Source organism: Zeugodacus cucurbitae, chromosome 6, assembly GCF_028554725.1.
Source record: "Zeugodacus cucurbitae isolate PBARC_wt_2022May chromosome 6, idZeuCucr1.2, whole genome shotgun sequence".
In the NCBI taxonomy this organism is placed as follows: Eukaryota; Metazoa; Arthropoda; class Insecta; order Diptera; family Tephritidae; genus Zeugodacus; species Zeugodacus cucurbitae.
In genome coordinates, this window is record NC_071671.1 from 13,915,561 (window position 1) to 13,934,264 (window position 18,704).

The window sequence follows — 18,704 nt, forward strand, 5'->3', positions numbered from 1 at the left end:
TCATATTATAAAAGGTTCGTGGCATATTGATTTCGTTTCAAACGATCGGGCAAACCAAATAATGAGAGAGTCCATTATTGCGACAAGTTACTTCATAAGCGAAAAGAATTATCAAACTTTGTTTGTTGTTGTAAGCAATACTTTCCCTTTCATTCGTTCATGACATAATGAATTAACGATTTGTTTGTCTAATACTCTCAAGAAATGTAACGGAGCTTAGCTGCCGTCATCTCGGAAACTTGAGGAAGAAAAAAAGGTGTGTGTACTCTGCCTTTTGAAATGACTCAACAATTTTCAATTCAGTTCGGTTTTAGGTATTAACGTGTTTTTGTAAAAGAACATAAAGCTAGTAAAACATAACAACTAGTTTCGGGCAAGCTCAAAGAACTTTATTTTCTAAGCTTCTATACCATACATTCGAATCTTTGACAGTGTAGGTTTTTGTCGTCGGACGGTAAACTAATACCAGCTTCATATATATTTGAAATCAATTTAGTACGAAACTTCAGAACAGTCATCCTATTTCCAGACTTAAAACAGGGATGATTGTGAATTATAAATAAATCATTGGGGTCTTGTGCCTGCTCTTGAAATTTATATATTCGCTCTGGGAAAAATATCTTACAACGATTAAAACCACAATAAAAATCCATTGAAGGTACTGGAGATCGACACTAGCGCGTACTTCAAAAAGTGCTTGAAAATCGCATTGATCATTAGAATTTCTCATTTTTATACAAACTCAGCGAGCACACTAACTCCAAGATCGGGCTAATTATAAACCGCTTATTTATCGATAAATCAAATAGTTGGCTGAATTACTACTTCTCATGTAAAGCTCTCACCGCCCTCGCTACTCAAGCTTGACTCTTATTACAAGTTTTACATTATCTAAGCGACTTTCATCTCCCAATCCGCAATTACACAACTTCAGTAATACATAATGAAAGCGCCAAACCACATTTATCTCTAATCCATTAGTCAGCTCAAGTCTCTCTAATTAATGTCCATTAAACGAGTGGCTTATTCAATATTTTTCACGTATTATATTTTTCTTCTAAATTCTCATAATATCACATACTAGCTGTTTTCATTGCCAATGAACTTTAAATTATTTAAAGTATAACTTAAGTATTTAATATTCATTCAATTGTGGTTTCAGAAAGTTACATAAAGTTGCGCTAAAGAGGCTCATTAAGCATGAAGTTTCTTGGAAACTTGCTGGCTATACTGATGGATGCATACTCATATGTATACAGGTGTCTATGCAATAATTGTCGGATCAAAATGTTATGTATAGTAAAACACTAAGTATTTGCTCACTGCTTCGGATTTTTATAAAGTAATATCGAAGATATAAAAAACTTAAGTAGATACGAAGAAATGTCTTTAAGTGTGAAAAGAAGTTGAGCTTCAGCATGTTTGGGAGCAATCTCATACCACAAACTTATAAGTTAGGTTATGTTCGGTAATCACGTTGATCCCTTCGACAGAGATCCAGATGATCAGAGACTCTTTCCTATTTTCTATTTATTGATAAAAGAACTCATATATTATTATATCTTTCAAGATCACAAATCTGTTGAGGAGGCCAATTTGGATTCTAGTAAATTCGCTCGGATAGTGATCCGCCGGGCATGACAGCTAAGATGCATCAACATTACCCAGTCCTAAAGAAAGTACAGTAATAATTCTACCTCGCCTTCTTCCAGACAACTTCGTCACGTAAATGTTAATTGGGTTGGGTTAGATAACCTACAATTTGCAAAAAAACTAGCAGGCTGCCTTATAATGTCGGGCTCGCTCAAAGGGGTATGGATTAAAACTGACCGGGAGCTTTGAGAGAGCAAAAGAGACATTTATTATGATGTCTTAGACCTAGTCCACTGCTTTAAAAGTACACTCCTAATATAATATTCACACTTACCAGCCTGCCTTCGTATGATCCAAATCTCCTCAAGTGAGTACATGCTAAGCTTCTGTACGATATATTCACATCTTTGAAAGAATAATCTTTTGTCGTAAGTTATTATAAAAAATTGAACTTTGGACTTTATTGAGACCATCTTGAAAATGAATCTTAGTACAAAACTTCAGAAAAGCCCTCCTATTTACGGAATTAACATCACTTTTCTTGTGATAAAAATTCGATAATTGCCACATAGTAGTACTGATTCGAACTGTATTCAAAATATATTTTTTTGAAAGCTCGCAAACAAAATACATTAAAATTTTTATTTTCATAAAATTCCAGAAACGTCGTATATATTTTTATAAATTTATTTTACATAATTTTACTACGGATAAATAATTATAATTTTTATAAAATCTATTTAAAAATGACATCGATGATACCGACCGCACGTTATCGGCCAGTGGTGCGCATTGGCAATTGGTTTGAGGACATCTGTTTGGAGCAGGTAGGTGCTGAGACCAACAAAAAAAAGAGGGAAATAATATGCATTTTCTTACCTCTACCACTAGGAAAAAGTGCAAGCATTCAAGAGCCTACGCGATCGCGGTCAATTGTTGGTGGAGAAGACACGTCGACTCTTCGACAATTTTCACAAAGCCATCGAGTTGGAGGCGCCCAAAGAAAATATCTACTTCGGCGCCATTGTACAACTGATGCCCATGAAAATGAATATCTGCGAAGAGCATGTGAAGGCACAGCCCGCACTCTCGGTTATCATCAACGAACGTGTAGTGCGACACAGTCAGAATATTAATGAGGAATGTGAAATAACCATTGCGCCGTCGGTGACACCCTGTGTACGCAATTCATTTCGTATAGTCAGTGGAGATGAGAAGGATCGCACCAATGAGGTGATTAAATATGGACAACAATTTCGTCTGGAATGTGTGGAGAGTCAGGATGATGTGCTGCTTTTGTATAGTGCACCAAAATCGGCGGATTTGAAGAGTATGATCTTAACAACTTTCGATTCGAGGAAATGGGGAGAAATCAATCTGGCACTGGGGTTATGTAGAAAAAGTGTAAGTTCAGTGATTTTAAATGTCTTCTGTGACGGAGCAGTTGTATAGTAATGAATTTATCGCTTAGAACTGTGGTCCCGGCAAGGAGATACCCTCGGCATATACGAAATGGTTTTGCACTCATATTGAGCCGAAGAAGCGTTTCGAAAGTCATGGTGCGCCTGTGCCGGTGAGTAATAGGGAGGTTTTTTAAATTCTTTTGAACTAGTTTACTGATAAATCATTCGATTTTCCTTATTAGTCTTTCGAAACCACAAGTAAAATTTAATACTTATCTATCTCTTTCAGAGCAATACCGCTTTGGTTATCACACATGTTCCAACCAATAAGAATCTTGCGGCCGAAAATGTAGTCGTACAAACACTTTTTGGACCGGTGAGTATTGGGTACAGAATATTTAGCATTCAAACACAAGGATGGTCTAAGGCAAATTGAAAAAAAGTACTTTCGAATATCTTTGATTATGTAAACTGAGACTCAAAATAAACTCACCCCTTTTTTGTATTTAATCCCTTAGTCTTCTATGCAGATGGTTTTCTCATCTGATTAAATGCCTTTGTAGGTGTGATTGCAGGCGATAAGTTCACTGACAATAATCTTATCGCCTGGAATCACACATGACAAGTACCCGAAGTAGTCCTTATAAACCTTGATCCTTGAATGAACTTGAAGTCTTCTTCCAATATATTCTTCGAAATACGCAACCAAAAATATATAAGTATATCTTCGACAAAGATTAATCACTATCTAGTGCAAGAGCAATTCCATACTTTTTGGACTAGAGTCGAGAAAGTCGTTTTGGTCTCCGGTAGGTTCAGTTAGAGGTTGAACTCTGAACTGCTCAATCTGATATTTTTTTCGACCCAAACTGCTAACTATCTATTTTGCAAACTTTCACTTTGGATCTGCAAAATATGATATCGATATTTCAGTATCTAAGGCCCTTGTTTGTCCGTTTACTTAACTGACTTTTTGGAAGAGGTTCTCAAGCTTGGTACACATCACCATAATTGAAAAAATTTATGTTCAGACATAATGATGCTTTATACTTTCAGGTCCTTCGAAGTTTGGACGGACGTTTTGGTTCGTTAGATAAAAAATTAAAATTTTAGATAGTATCTATAGCAAGTCAACAAGTAATACCAATAAAAACCATAAGAAATCTTAACAACATTTGTGTATCCATACATAATTATTTTCAATTTCGAAATATGACAGATTTCAGTCAAAAAATTCTGTCCAAAATTTACCATTAACGGTTATTTTTGTCATTTCTTCTAGGAATTCCTCGTGTCAGTACAGAACTATAAAGACATATACAATCGCGAACGTTGGCAAAATATTTGGATGATTTGCAATGGACAGAGCGGTTAAACGTTAAGCAAATATTCCACAGATAGTAGCGGAATCATTGAACCCAACTGCTGCAAAGTACGTTTGTACGCAAAAAATGTATGGAAAGAATTCAAAATGCAATTAAAAAAAAAACAAATCAAACTTGTAAAAAAAAAAACAAAAATAAATTAAATATAAAATAGCGCATGAAAAACATATTTGCACGTCCGATTCTTTGACGGTTCTCGGTGAGAGATAACGATCGCGCAGCATGACTCCAGTCACAGTAGAGGACAGCAGGAAAATATTTACACAGTGACTAACTCGAAAGTCAATGCCTTCATAGGCGACCCACTGGCTTCACCAGTTGTAAGCGCGTAATCCTACCAACATTTATGAGTTATCATGCGCTGCGAACCGCCTATACGACGCACTAGGGTACCCGGTAGTCATTGAACCCTGCCTTTGGTGTGTGCAAAATTTCTGACCTAATTTGCACACACAGCTGGGTGCTAATTTCACAGCGCTACACTTGGCCTCATTCCCGTCGAGGTAAGCAAATACAAAACAAACGTATATTTCAGGGCAAGACAACAAAGCTGTTTCTAATGCTTGATCCAACTATAGGCGAATTCGAGTACTATATAAGCCGCTTGCTTTCTTTGGTTAGAGCATAGTTTACTTGAAGTCTTATCGAGTGTCTTTTGGAAACCATTCTTCAATTTCAACCGAAAATGTTCTTCCTGTTCATCTTCGTCAGCCTCGGCGCAATCGCCATAGAACCTGCCACCGCCGGTACGCGTATAATAGGTGGCAACTTTGCGTTGGCCGGCCAGTTTCCACATCAGGTCTCCTTACAACTGCGTGGACGTCATCACTGTGGTGGCTCACTCATATCGCCAACCATGATTGTCACTGCTGCGCATTGCACGATCGGTCAGACTCCTTCCCAAATGCGTGTCATTGCCGGTACTGCGGATCTGCTTGCCGGTGACGGCAAGTCCTTTGGCATTGCCAAGTTCATCATACATCCACAATACAATTCACAAACGCAGGATTACGATCTCTCACTCATACAATTGAGCTCGCCCGTGACGCTGGATGATAATATCGGCGTTATTGGACTGGCTGATATGGAGGCGAATCATGCAGCTGATACGGTTGCCACAATCAGCGGTTATGGCGCCATCAATGGTAATCTGGAGCTGCCCAATCGCTTGAAGTATGCACGTGTGCAGTTGTGGAGTCGTGACTTCTGCAATCCGAAGAACATTCCCGGTATTACGGATCGTATGATCTGTGCTGGTCATCCAAGTGGTCAAGTGAGCGCCTGCCAAGGCGATTCTGGCGGTCCATTGACCGTAGATAACAAACTCTTCGGTGTCGTTTCGTGGGGCTTTGGTTGTGGCGCAGCTGGTAAACCGGCTATGTATACTTACGTCGGTGCCCTGCGCTCTTGGATCAAACAGAACTCTGGCGTTTGATGTGAATCAGGACAATTGGTAGGAGAAAATAGAAACGGAAGCGTTGAAGAACAATTAAAGTATTAATTAGAAATGAGAAAAATAAAGTGCTAATTTCAAAAATATAATAATGGTGTCTAATTTATAGCGTTGTTTGAGGAAATTAAGAATTATTTATAGATACATAGAAATGCGGTTCAGTATTTGATCGAAAAGCCCCTATTATATAAACTGCCTTACATTTACGCTGTATAGAGTTGACTAGTCCTTCATAACGGTTTTAAGGTATTTTTTCCCAATAATCATTCACTATTATCCAAAGTTCGCGATTATTGCTTTTCTGAATATCACCCCATAGATTATCTGTGGAATTGAGATCGGACCATAGCGCAGGCCAAGGCATGACCTCAATGCCTTTGATAAGAAACCACTACTTGGCTAGCCGACTTGTATGTTTGGGGTCATTATCCTGCCGGAAGGTCCATTTCAGAGGTATTGTTTTTCAGCATAAGGTAACATTGTGCTATTGAAAATATCAATGTAGGCATGTTCTTCCATGTCAGTGTAGATACGATATATGGGCTCAGCACCATAAAAATAAAACTACAAGCTAATATTTTTGACCCTCCATGTTTTACAGTTATAACAGTGTATCTGTCGTAAACCTGTGCCTCGTCTTTACTTTCTTCTGTCCATAATATATCTCTTCATCTAGTTTCCAATTTCAATGACAAGACTATAACTTACGCACTAATATTATTTTGAACACAACTGTATGTATAGTAGGAGATCACAAAAACAAAGCCTTTCTGCTGTTTACACACCTCTATGCTTATTCGAAAGCCGCTGCTTCAAATATTTTTTTTATGTTCTGAAGACGACTAAATCAATGAATAGTTTCACTATCACTGTAGTTATGGTTTTAAAATATAATTCCTCTAATGCTTTTAGCGCCATCTGTGCGGATGTTCTGTTAGTGCAAGCTGCTGGGTGACTCAGTATAACGAAAATTAAATGAATCTGTACGTTATTATTTAAATTTGCTGATTTGAGTGTGTAATTATTTATGTTAATATTTAGAATCGAAAATTATTGTCATCACGCTTCTTCTAGCAGCATTTCGGATCATTAGTACACTAAGAGCTAGGTATAAAAATGTTCTAGGGTTTATATTAGCCGTTTGGAGGACTTTTTCAGCTGCTAGACCTTCATATTTCATACAAACCCAAAATCACTACACTTTCATATAATATTCATACCAAATTTTTGCCGATATCGCTCAAATATATTTTAGTATATTAGTAGTACATTTTTTTAATCTTCGTATCAACTGAATATTATTTTATAAAAGAAGTACTTTTGATCTTTGTTCTTCCTTACATCTAACTAACATCGTTACCTCTAGCTACATTAGAGCTTGGATTGACTTAACCGTTTGAAAAAAATAACACCTTTGTAGAGTATACATGAGACAGCATAAGCCGAATCTAGCATTTGAAGAGCGCACTAATAAGCGAAACTAAATTTTATAGCTAATCACCGTGAATAATGCCCCAATGCGTTGAAGGGAGTTAAGTTATTTAGAATATACAACAGAAATTTAGACGGTCGCAGGTTAGTCGCTCTTGAAAAAATCGAAAAATATAATAAGTGAAAAATTAAATTTAAGTGAAAAACTGAAGAAGTTAATACAAAGTGAAAATAAAATATAATTATAAAAATATGTAAATAATTCATAAATAATTATGTGCAGCGATTTCAAAGTGAAAAACATCTAAAAATTTAACATAACCTTTAATAAGAAAGTGTGTATCTAATTATTGTGTGATTCAAAGTATATACTCGACTATACTATATTTATTGCCTAAACGAATTCCACAATGACTGAAACTAGTTAACACTAGTGGATTAACAGAACTTTATATCTCAATTACATGCATTAACTTAGCATTTTATTATGACTTCTCATATTTCTAGCTCAATATTTATCATAGTTTACAATGCTTTTCTCACTTATTTTAGCTATATCCAATTTTTAAGTCCGAACACATACTCGTTAAGTGCTACAAAAATGCTTCGAAATATCGCACGACTACTTAGAGTACGCCATCCACGATCTGTTGTGAAATTGCTCCTGATAATTGCCGTATATACATTTATTAATTTCTGCAAATGGCTGCATGAGCCAGCTTTAGATATGTCAATGCCTACTGAAATGCCATTAAATAGTCAACCGACAGATGTTGAAGTCAACGAATTACTTCCCACCGAATTTGAGTTACTCAGTGAAAAAGATGTAATAGACAATTGGGTGATTGATGAAAACACAAGTAAAAAATAATGTTTCTTGCTTCTCGCTTCTTTCTCATTGGAATATTTCATAATCAACAACGGTTTTATATTTCAGTTCCCCAGATTTTCAAAGCAATGGAAGAAAAGTCTGCATTGCGTCATACTACCAGTGAAATTAATGGACCGGGAGAATTGGGTAAACCAGTTAACTTACCTGAAAATTTGACGGATGATATGAAGAAGGCTGTAAATCAGGGTTGGGACAATAATAAATTCAATCAATATGTATCCGATATGATTTCGTTGCAACGAACGCTGCCGGATCAACGAGATGACTGGTAAAGAGAGATAAGAGAAAAACGAGGAAATTAGTAGTGCCAAAATATTTCTAAGATAAATTATCAACTTTTTTCAGAACTTAAAAATTTGAGAATTGAAGTCTAAGTCGTTTTCGAATTAATTATTTGAAAATCTAAATTCAGTAAGGAATTAGTTTAAGAAACTTTTTCGGTTCAACATAGAAATAATCTAAATATTCCTAGTTATTTCAACCATTCGAGTATATTTTTCGCATCAAAAAGATTTGTAAGTCCTTTATCCCTAGTTGGTCTTAGCTCACTTCCTGACAACGAAACTTAGACTGTGACAATAGTCCATAAAAATTTTAGTCAACTCCTGTGCACTATTTTTTTAGCTCTTGTACTTACCAATAAATGATTTTTACATTTCTGCTTCAAGGTGCAAAAAAACCGATCATTATTTGCAAAACCTTCCTAAAACCGATGTAATAATATGCTTCTACAATGAGGCATGGTCAACATTGCTACGAACGGTACACTCAGTCCTAAACCGGTCTCCACAAAAATTGATTCAAAACATCATACTGGTCGATGATTTCTCAGATATGGGTAAGGCCGCTGCATTATGCTGCTAACCTAAATTGGACCCAGTACCAAACTTGTAGTAATTACAGTAGGATTCTATACTGTTTTGCAGCACATACCAAAGAACAACTGGATCAATACTTTGAAAGATATATCAAGGTACGCATCATACGCGCAACGAAACGTGAGGGTCTCATACGAGCGCGACTACTGGGCGCAAGATATGCAACGGCGCCGATTTTGACCTTTCTCGATTCACACTGTGAGTGTGGCGAGGGTAAGTACACACCTAGAATTATGGCACAGTTCAAGGAGTTCTATTTCTTTAAGGATGGCTGGAGCCGCTACTGGATCGCATAGCACGTAATAACACCACAGTCGTCTATCCAAATATTGCCATCATCGATCCAGTGACCTTCGAGTATTTCAATTATGGTGATACACTTATTGGCGGTTTCGATTGGTCTCTAACATTTATTTGGATTCCTACACCCAGACGTGAGTCCGAGCGCAGGAATGTGAGTACTTTAAAGCTTGTACGAAACTTGATTTTAAAGCAGATCTATCCGCACAGCATACTATGGAGCCTGTATATTCACCCACAATGCCTGGCGGTCTATTTTCCATTAGTCGTGAATTTTTCGAACAACTCGGCACTTACGACGCTGGTTTTCTCATCTGGGGTGCTGAGAATTTGGAATTATCATTTAAAACTTGGATGTGTGGCGGTAAGCTGGAGATGATACCATGCTCGCACGTTGGACATATTTTTCGGAAAACTTCTCCATACGCTGTAATAAATGCATAGCTACCGAAAAAGTGCCGACGCTTTTTTAAAGGTCTAAGGAATATTTTATGAATTTTACAGTCGAAAGGTGTACAACATAGGAATTCGGTGCGTTTAGCTGAAGTTTGGATGGATAACTACGCTAAATATTTTTATCACAATATAAATTATGACAAAGGTGATTATGGGAATGTGAAATCTCGTATAGCTCTGAGGTAAAGCCGAGTACTGAGTACTGTTAACGAGCTTCTTCTTTAAGCAATATAAGTACTGTCCTTTAATCGAATCCTTCTCTGGGGAGAGTTAACTCTTTGTAATTCGACAATGGTAGAAATCTCTTTATCAAGGAACTCAGTGTGCTTATCCTCACTTATAATATAGAATCGTGAAAGCGGTGACCTTTTATGTTTTTTTTTCTCAAATATATGAAGGTTTTAAATCAGTCTTCTGGTTAAACTAGAGTAAGAGGGAGAGTAAAGGGGCACTAAGGTTCAAACAAATGCATTGAGAAGACTTGTCCAAACCTTTGTATCGATTTGATATGTGTAATAATAATAAAAACTTGAAGAGGAAGCTCGGTCGGATATCTTTTCGCTGATTCTTTTTGAGTCTGTTTTTATTTTACTAATAATATATCTTACAGAAAAAGACTTAATTGCCAAAGTTTTAAATGGTATTTGCAAAATGTATATCCCGAACTTGAAATACCCAAAGATCCGCTATCAGCTGGAGAGGTGAGAATTTCATTTATTCGTGACATAAAATATTGAAAATCACAATCGGATATTTAGATACGAAATCTAGGCGTTGGCGGTAATAAATGTTTAGATGTGAATGGCCGCGTTATGTCGGGACTGCCAGTTGCCGTACAGACTTGTCATGGTAATGAAGGAAACCAGGTATAAATTGGTGGTTTTAAAACTTATGTAAAGAAATCTAAATTTCTATTTCCTCTTTTGTCCGACATAGCATTGGTTTCTGACCACTGCTGGCGAGATACGTCATGGAAACTTTTGTTTGGATTATCCTGGCTCTTTTTTGATAATATATCGCTGCCATGGCGAAAAAGGAAATCAGGTATCATTTGCTGAGTTGCCCACAATAACAACAACAATTAACTTGTTACATTGTTGTTCTTTTTATAAATTTTTTACAGTACTGGTCTTACGATACATTAAATCGTTTCTTAAGACAAGTCACTTCAACGTTGTGTTTGGCAGTATCAACGAATGGAGAAGATTTGCTTATGGATACTTGTGATCCGGATAATATGTATCAGAAATGGCTGCTTGAGAAATTTGATAAACCAATTTAGATAAATATATATGTATATATGTTGGGAAATAGTGTAAGTAGTTTTCTTTCTTTATGCAAAGATAAAAAAAGACAAAATACCAATTGGCGAACTCAATTATTGAAGTTATATTCTACAAACTATATAGCGCTGCTCTAATCGGAATTCGTGGGACCCAATTGTTGTAGTAGCTTCACACTTATGATCTCTGAGCACGTTTAAATTCCCGTAAGCCTTTTCTGCCAATATGGGGAGCCACATCATCAATTGGAACTACAACCGGGTGTCGGTCTTGTCCGCGTCCATAAGTCTTCGCCAGTCGTCTCCGCATTGCGCACGCGGCACCAGTTGGATATTTCAAGCTTCGTCAGGTCAACATTCACTTGATCGTTCCACCTGAGTTCAGGTCGTCTTTCCTGCCTTTCCGTCATTTCTTTGTCGGCCGCCAATGGGTACCATGTCGTACATTTTTGGTGTTAGAGGGTTTTCTTCCATTCGGGCGATATGTCCAAGCCAGCGCAACCGCTGTGTTTTTATGCGCCGCACTATGTCTATTTCGCCGAAGAGCTCATACAGCTCGTCATTCCAACGAATCCGGTACTCACTTACGCCTACGCGTATCGGGTCATAAATCCTTCGGAGGACTTTTCTCTCGAAAGCTCCTAAGGAGTGCTCATCTTTATTGGTCATCGTCCATGCTTCCGCGCTATACATCAGGACGGGTTTGATGAGCGACTTATATGAGCGTTACTTTGGTTTTGCGAGAGAGGGCTCTGCTTTTCAATTGCATACTGAGCACGCGATAGCACCTGTTGGCAAGAGTGAAACTAGATAAACGAAATCTTTTACTACCTCCAAGTTGTAATTGTCAACAGTGACGTGGTCTCCTAACCGCTGAGACCCTTTTATATGATGACAGAAGGTACTTCGTTTTGTCCTCGTTCACTACTAGACCCATTTGCTTAGCTTCTTTTTTCAGGCTGTTATCTAATCTATTAAGATCTGCAGCGCGAATTATCTTCTCAAGCATTAGGTTAAAGATATCGCTCGATATAGGGGTCGAACGGATCGGGGAGGTGATACTTGAGTAATAATGCTTTCATGTCACAGCAGCGTCTTTTTGAGACCCCTGTATGGTATGTGTGGCAATATTCTTAAACTAATATCAATAAAACGCCATGATTTTACAACTCTTTGTTTTTATTAAATTATGGTTCATACAATATTTCAATATATTTGCGATATGTTTACCCTAAAACTATGCTAAGTGGCACTAAAACTACGTTTTTCAAATAAAATCAACCGATGATTGGGAGTAAGGTTATGTAGGACGTATAAAGGGTGTTAATAAAAACGGTGTGAAATGCTGTTAAATAAAAAATATGCAATATTGGAAATTATTTATTACACTCTTAACCAATTTCAAATATTTATTGTGTACTTTTGGTTATGAGTGTGCTTGTTTACACATGTTAGAATGTTTGCTCTTTTGCTGTCAAAATAATTTCATAACTAATGATTTAATACAAACATTTTGTTATTGTTGTTTGTGGAAATTTTCACATTTCTAAGCAAATATGTATATTTTGTAGTACATGATGTTTAAAAAAAAAAACAAAAAAAATATTTTTTTCTTTCCTACTGCATCAATGACAAATTCAAATGCTCAATGTAGTACATACATATGTGGTAGTATGTGTGTGTATATATTCGACTAACGAAATGGCAATAACTTGCAGTGCTGACAGACTTTTTTCATATAAACATGGCTAAATTTGTTACATTGTTTATTGACTTAATTCTAACCTAACCTAGTTAGCAGCGTAGCGTTAGTATTGCAGTTGGAGTTTATGCGCTGGCATGCCTGCATGGAATTGTATGTATTATATATATGTATTTAATTTAACATATGTTTATGTATGTAGGTATTTATGTACAACATGCTTGGGTGAAATTCTATAAAATTTTGCGCAATTTTATTTACAAATTATGGATGCTTATTAGTACTCAATTTTGTACACATCTATTTATGTATATGTATATGTGTGGGTATTTGAATACTTATTTAGACATAAATGTCTATTTCAAAACTGATTAGTTATTTTCGTGTTATTTTATTCATATGATATAATAATTTTAATTTATATTATCTCACATATGTTTGAGATTTTATCTGTTAGTATGAATTTTTGTTTACCGTTATTCGTAGAATTAGAAGGCACATTTTCAATTTCGCATACTTTATAGTTGGTTATGGGAAAAGTACATACATATGTACATATTTTTGTTATAAATTGCAAATAATATTTATGTATATATTATACATTTGCATTAGTTGACAAGATAAACATATTGGTTTACAACTGTTTTGTTTGTTAAAATGTTGCATACAAACAGTACAGATTTATTTAATTACATATCTGCAAGTTGTTTTTCTTGCTAATATCAGTATACACTCAGTCCTTTTTTTACGCGATTATTGGTTCTGCCACTAATCGCGTAAAAAAAAATCGCGTAAAAATGGTTAGTTTTCCAATATTAACTGACGAATTGGTTCCTAATATAAAAAAATATCGCGTATAACAAAATATACGCGAAAAAATATTCAAAAACAATACAATAAGTTTCAAATTTCAGACTTACGATTTATTCATTCATAACAAAATAAAATATACAAAACAAAAACCATATATAAAAGAGACGAAAAAATAGGTAGATTTATTGAAAAAACCGCATTTAGGAAACCATTCTTGGAATATATTTCCAGTTACCCAGGCTTTTTTTATTGGCCATCCAGTGAACACGGTAATGTTTTAAATCTGAGCCATTTAGTGCTCGCGGCCTGAGACTTTTGTTTACTAACAGCGGTTTAATCATGCGGCCACCAGAAGCATTGCTACATAATAAAAACGTTATACGGTCTTTTGCAGCTTTGTAGCCACCAAAGGATTTTAGGTTCGTTTTGGTAACCTGTTCTAAAATAGGCCGGTTTCATCCGCAAAAAAATTGGTCTGGCGTGTAACCACCTTCTTGAAAAATTTTAAATAACTTTGGTGGATAGTCCTGCGCAGCTTTACTATCAGCTGAAGCAATTTCACCCTTAGTTTTTAAATTATGAAAATTATGTCTTTCAATAAACTTCGAAAACCATCCACCACTATCTGAAAATTTGTTTTTGTTTTCTTGGTTCGATGTTAATCGATTAAAAATACATAGAGCTTTTTGTTTTATTCTTGTAGTATTAACTGGGATTCGTTTCGGGTTGAAATCCTCAATTCAAATTGTTAATAGGTTTTCCATTTCTTCAATAAAAAAATTTCTTGAGAATGAAGTTTTCTTCGCATTTAAATTTTTGCCGGAAACTACAGATTTTCTAATTGCATTTTCATTTTTTTTTTATTGTCCGCACTGTAGATTCACTGAGTCCAAGCCTCTTCCCCACATTTGTTGGGCCAGCTCCCTGCTCTAGATAGTCCAAAACTTTTATTTTTGTTTCTAAAGAAATGCCTTTGCGTTCTTCATTTTTTCCAGAATTAGCTTCCATTGTAAAGCTAGCAAAAATTTAAATTCCTTATGAAAATTTTTTATTATTTTTATTACAAAATTATTTTATATACAAAATAATTACCCAAACAACTGCACCGGCCGCTAACTAAATACATTATAACTAGATTTGCAATAATTGATACACATAGAGTAAAATTTTTTTTTTGGGACTTCCCCGTATTATATTCAAAAATTATTACGCGTCAAAATATGTAAACAACCAAAAAAACGAAAACAAACAATCGCGTTAAAGTGAGAAATTCGCGTAAAAAAGGAATTTGCGCTGCAAAAATAACCGCGTTAAAGTGAAATAGCGTAAAAAGAGATCGCGTAAAAAAAAAAGACTGAGTGTATATACATTTATGTGTATTCAAAAAATTAAAAAAATAAATTTTTGTTTGAATTTGAAAAAAATTAGTTTATTTAGATTTTGATATAATTTTTAGTATTTTTGTCTACTTAAAAAATTTATAAAATTAATATTTTTTTATTTTTAGACTAGTTTTAAAATTAATTATTTTTATTAAAAAACAAAATTTAAATTTTTCTTTTACTATATTTTCCCCGCCAGTTCAGCAAATATGTATATGCATTCAATAATAACTACCACAATAGAACTCCGCTGTAGCACTCGACCAATAAAAACAGCGCCAAAATGTAGGCATTACAACATAGCTAGCGCAGTAAACTACATTTTTCTGTAACTAAAAAGTTCAGTTACTTCTAAAAATATTGCAAAAATTATATGAAACTTCTTATTATAAAAAAATATTTTTCAAAATTTAATAACTTTTTTATTTAACAAAATAATTTATATTTTGAAAAATATTTGTTTTGAAACTGATATGTTCATATACATTTAAACACCATATATTTTAAGATTATAAATTTTAGAGTATATGTAAGTTAAACAAAATCTTTTTTTTTTTATAAAATACATATGAAAAGTTTTAATACATTCGAATTTGATTGTTTGTAAACTTTTACAAAAATGTATATTGTATTTATTAAAACGATTTCAACTGATATGTGCTATACAACAATTCTTTTTTTTAAATTTCGTTTTTTTTAGATTGAATTCATATTTATAGGTTAAAAATTAATAAACAAAAACAAATATATATTTGATTGAAATTTTTTGAAAAACACTCAAGTAATACATTTTACTGTTAGTCGAATCCTGATAATTTTTAAGTTTACAAATACATCATAATTTATTTTGAATTAAATTTATGAACTTTGAAGTGATATGAATGTGAAGAAGCCACAGAACCTCACCTGAATGTTTTCATCTCTTCATGCTTTGAGGAAACAGCTAATACATTTGGTTGATTTCTCGGTCGAGCTTTCTTTTTGCATAACAATGCATACACATGAATATCGTCAGCTTTAGAAAAGATCTCACTAAGAATTTTCCGATTAGACATTTCATTTAGACCCTATAATCAACAAATTGTAGTTCAGGATCATCACTTTCCATTTATAATACATTATTTGCTTTCTCTAAATATATTTTTTTAAACTCTGTTATTGAATGAGAAACTAGGGAAGCTGGAACATATTTTTTCAATCGAATCACAATTTTATTCAAACTTTTCATTCTCTCTTTTTGATCGATATTTTTTGAACTTATACCTGCCATCTAGGGGTTTTTCAAGATCCGACCAACAACCTTGCGGAACAATATAATTCCCCAAACAAATTTTTTGCTTTTATATACATATTTTTTTACAAAGTTTGGTTAGTTTTGTTTGCAAAGTTGAAGTGTCTCTTGAAAAATGTCTAAACGTATGAAAAATACACTTACTTTGGAGCAAACCTGCAAAACTGATTACATGGAAAAACAATAAAAAGTACTGTAAATTATATTCATGTTGCTTTATTACTGCTTATAAAAAATAGTCCAGAAATTAGAACATCTCGGGAATTCGAACCACCTCAATTACAAAGTGGTTCTAATTTGTGAGGGTCTACTGTAACAACAAAATGTATTATAAATATGCAGTGAAGTATTTCAGTATTCACCATTTAGGGATATTATCGGATAATATTAATTACCCCGAATAAAAAAATAAAAAGAAATAAATAAAAACATTTTGTGCAAGAATTTTTTTATTTATAATTTTAAACTAAACTAAACAAAATAATTGATAAAACAATAATTGGAATTTACTTTTCACACAATCTTAATTTTAACAAACTAAATTTGGCAAGATTATATACAATTTATATAATATTACATAACTAACAAATGGTTTTTGCTTTAATAATTGCACATGGAAAATATTATTTTATAAACGAAAAACAATTATTGAATAAAATTATACGTATATTATTAATTATAATTAATTTAAGGTATATAAGAAAGGAATTGCTTTTTTTTAATAAAGATTTCTTAAAAGGAGAGTGATAAAAATTAAAAAGTGAAAATATAATATAAGTAAAATATATATTATATGGAAATTTAATTTCAATTAAAAAAATAGAAATAAAAAATAAAAGAAGAAATGTAATAAAGGGTATTAAATCAAAATAAAAAACTGAAATTTAATAATTTTGTATTAAACATATGTTTTTTTTTTAATATTTTAAAACAAAAACGAACTGAAAATAATAATTGCATACAATTTATTGTATTAAATTTATAAATTTCTTGAAAATAAATATTTCTTCATATTTTTTTTTTTGGTTTTTTTTTTTTATTTCAGCTTGGAGTGGAAGAGTAGCTCGGCTCAAATAACTATCTATTGTTTTTTTAATTTTTTTCATTTACGTATTAAAATTTTCTTTTATTTTTTTTTTTTGATGTTTGCATTTTAGTGCAGGAATGTTTCAACCTTCTTCAATCACTAACCACACACTTAAACTGAGAATTAGTGTTGGTGAACGCTGTAATTTAATAAAAGAGAATTTAAAGGTAGATCTTATGAAAAAAAAAATTAAAATGAAAATAAATGTTAGGGAAACAGAAAATAATATATAGTTTATTGAATAAGGCAATATATAAATAAATCTTTTTATAAATTTCTTTACTTTGATATTTATAAATATGTTTCAAGTTTCGAAAAAAAAATTATTCTCCTTTTATTAATTAAAAATATTTTTTTCCAAAAAATTTGTTTTTAATTTTTTTTTATTGGAGAAAAAAAATTTAAAAGACTCAATTCCCATTATATATAAAAGTTTAAATTTAATAAAAAAATTATTAAAAAATTTTACATATAAAAATAGTCAAAACGTTTTATGATATCGAATAATGGAATTTTTCAAAGTTTTGCATAATTAAAATTGAATATTTTGTATATTATGTATACTAATTTAAAAAAATTTAATTAATAAATTTGAACAAAAAAAAATACAGCATTCACCAAGTCACAAAAAAAATTAATTGTTACTTAAATTTTTCAGTTGTACAGACATCGCGTTCTTTCTTAAAAAAAGTAGTTCTCTAACACTATGCAATTTGATATAATTTTTAAATGCAGCGTTACTAACTTAATACTTAAGTTCGTTCTACTACATTTGACTAAGTCTTGATTGCTTAAAATTAAACAATTGTATTTCTAATTAAATTCCATAACTTTTTTTGACTTCGTATGCACTTTGATAAAATAAAAATTAACTACGCTATCATATGTATATGTATATGTCTAGTATTTTCTTAAATTTTATTTTCTTACACAAACTGCATATTAAATATTTTTTATCGCATGATATTTTTCATATTAAATTTGTTAAATTTTTATCGCATGACATATTTTTTATTTTTATTTATTAAATTTATAGTGTTTTTATATTACAATATGCTGTCTCTTTATTTTTATTTCCTACTTATGACTTACTTTACACTTAATGCTACTGTACAACAGTCGTCCTTTGTTTTCTTGCAATTCAACTTGGTTTGCATAAATGCACAAATGTGTCTATATGTAGGTGTTTATGTGTGTGTGTGTCTCTAGATATAAATTTTTCAACACGAACGGAAGCTTAACGATTATATGATTGTATTTGTTTGTGTGTGTGCGTGTAAGTATTTACTTCTGCTACAACATCCTGCTCTGCTACCTGGAAATGCTCGACAACAGCTTGAATGGAAGCAACCGTAA

General features: G+C 33.1%; 3 protein-coding genes across 3 annotated transcripts; all 3 read left to right on the forward strand.

The window, feature by feature from the left end:
- Nucleotides 1-2,194: 2,194 nt before the first annotated feature.
- LOC105215098 (cilia- and flagella-associated protein 161) lies at nucleotides 2,195-4,548 on the forward strand. Its single transcript, XM_011188855.3, has 5 exons — nucleotides 2,195-2,420; nucleotides 2,485-2,997; nucleotides 3,065-3,166; nucleotides 3,286-3,372; nucleotides 4,279-4,548. The coding sequence occupies exons 1-5, from the start codon at nucleotides 2,340-2,342 to the stop codon at nucleotides 4,369-4,371; spliced, it is 876 nt and encodes a 291-aa protein (XP_011187157.1). The 5' UTR covers nucleotides 2,195-2,339; the 3' UTR covers nucleotides 4,372-4,548.
- Nucleotides 4,549-4,665: 117 nt separating this feature from the next.
- Nucleotides 4,666-5,926, forward strand: LOC105215097 (trypsin-1). The gene is made up of 2 exons (XM_011188853.3): nucleotides 4,666-4,884; nucleotides 4,960-5,926. Exon 2 carries the CDS (start codon nucleotides 5,067-5,069, stop codon nucleotides 5,814-5,816), a length of 750 nt encoding a protein of 249 aa, XP_011187155.2. The 5' UTR covers nucleotides 4,666-4,884; nucleotides 4,960-5,066; the 3' UTR covers nucleotides 5,817-5,926.
- Nucleotides 5,927-7,409: 1,483 nt separating this feature from the next.
- On the forward strand, nucleotides 7,410-11,099 carry LOC105215129 (putative polypeptide N-acetylgalactosaminyltransferase 9). Its single transcript, XM_029042194.2, has 12 exons — nucleotides 7,410-7,600; nucleotides 7,818-8,125; nucleotides 8,203-8,425; nucleotides 8,826-8,995; nucleotides 9,084-9,248; nucleotides 9,302-9,489; nucleotides 9,546-9,764; nucleotides 9,840-9,973; nucleotides 10,402-10,492; nucleotides 10,550-10,657; nucleotides 10,728-10,835; nucleotides 10,915-11,099. Exons 2-12 carry the CDS (start codon nucleotides 7,867-7,869, stop codon nucleotides 11,071-11,073), a joined length of 1,824 nt encoding a protein of 607 aa, XP_028898027.2. The 5' UTR covers nucleotides 7,410-7,600; nucleotides 7,818-7,866; the 3' UTR covers nucleotides 11,074-11,099.
- Nucleotides 11,100-18,704: the final 7,605 nt, after the last annotated feature.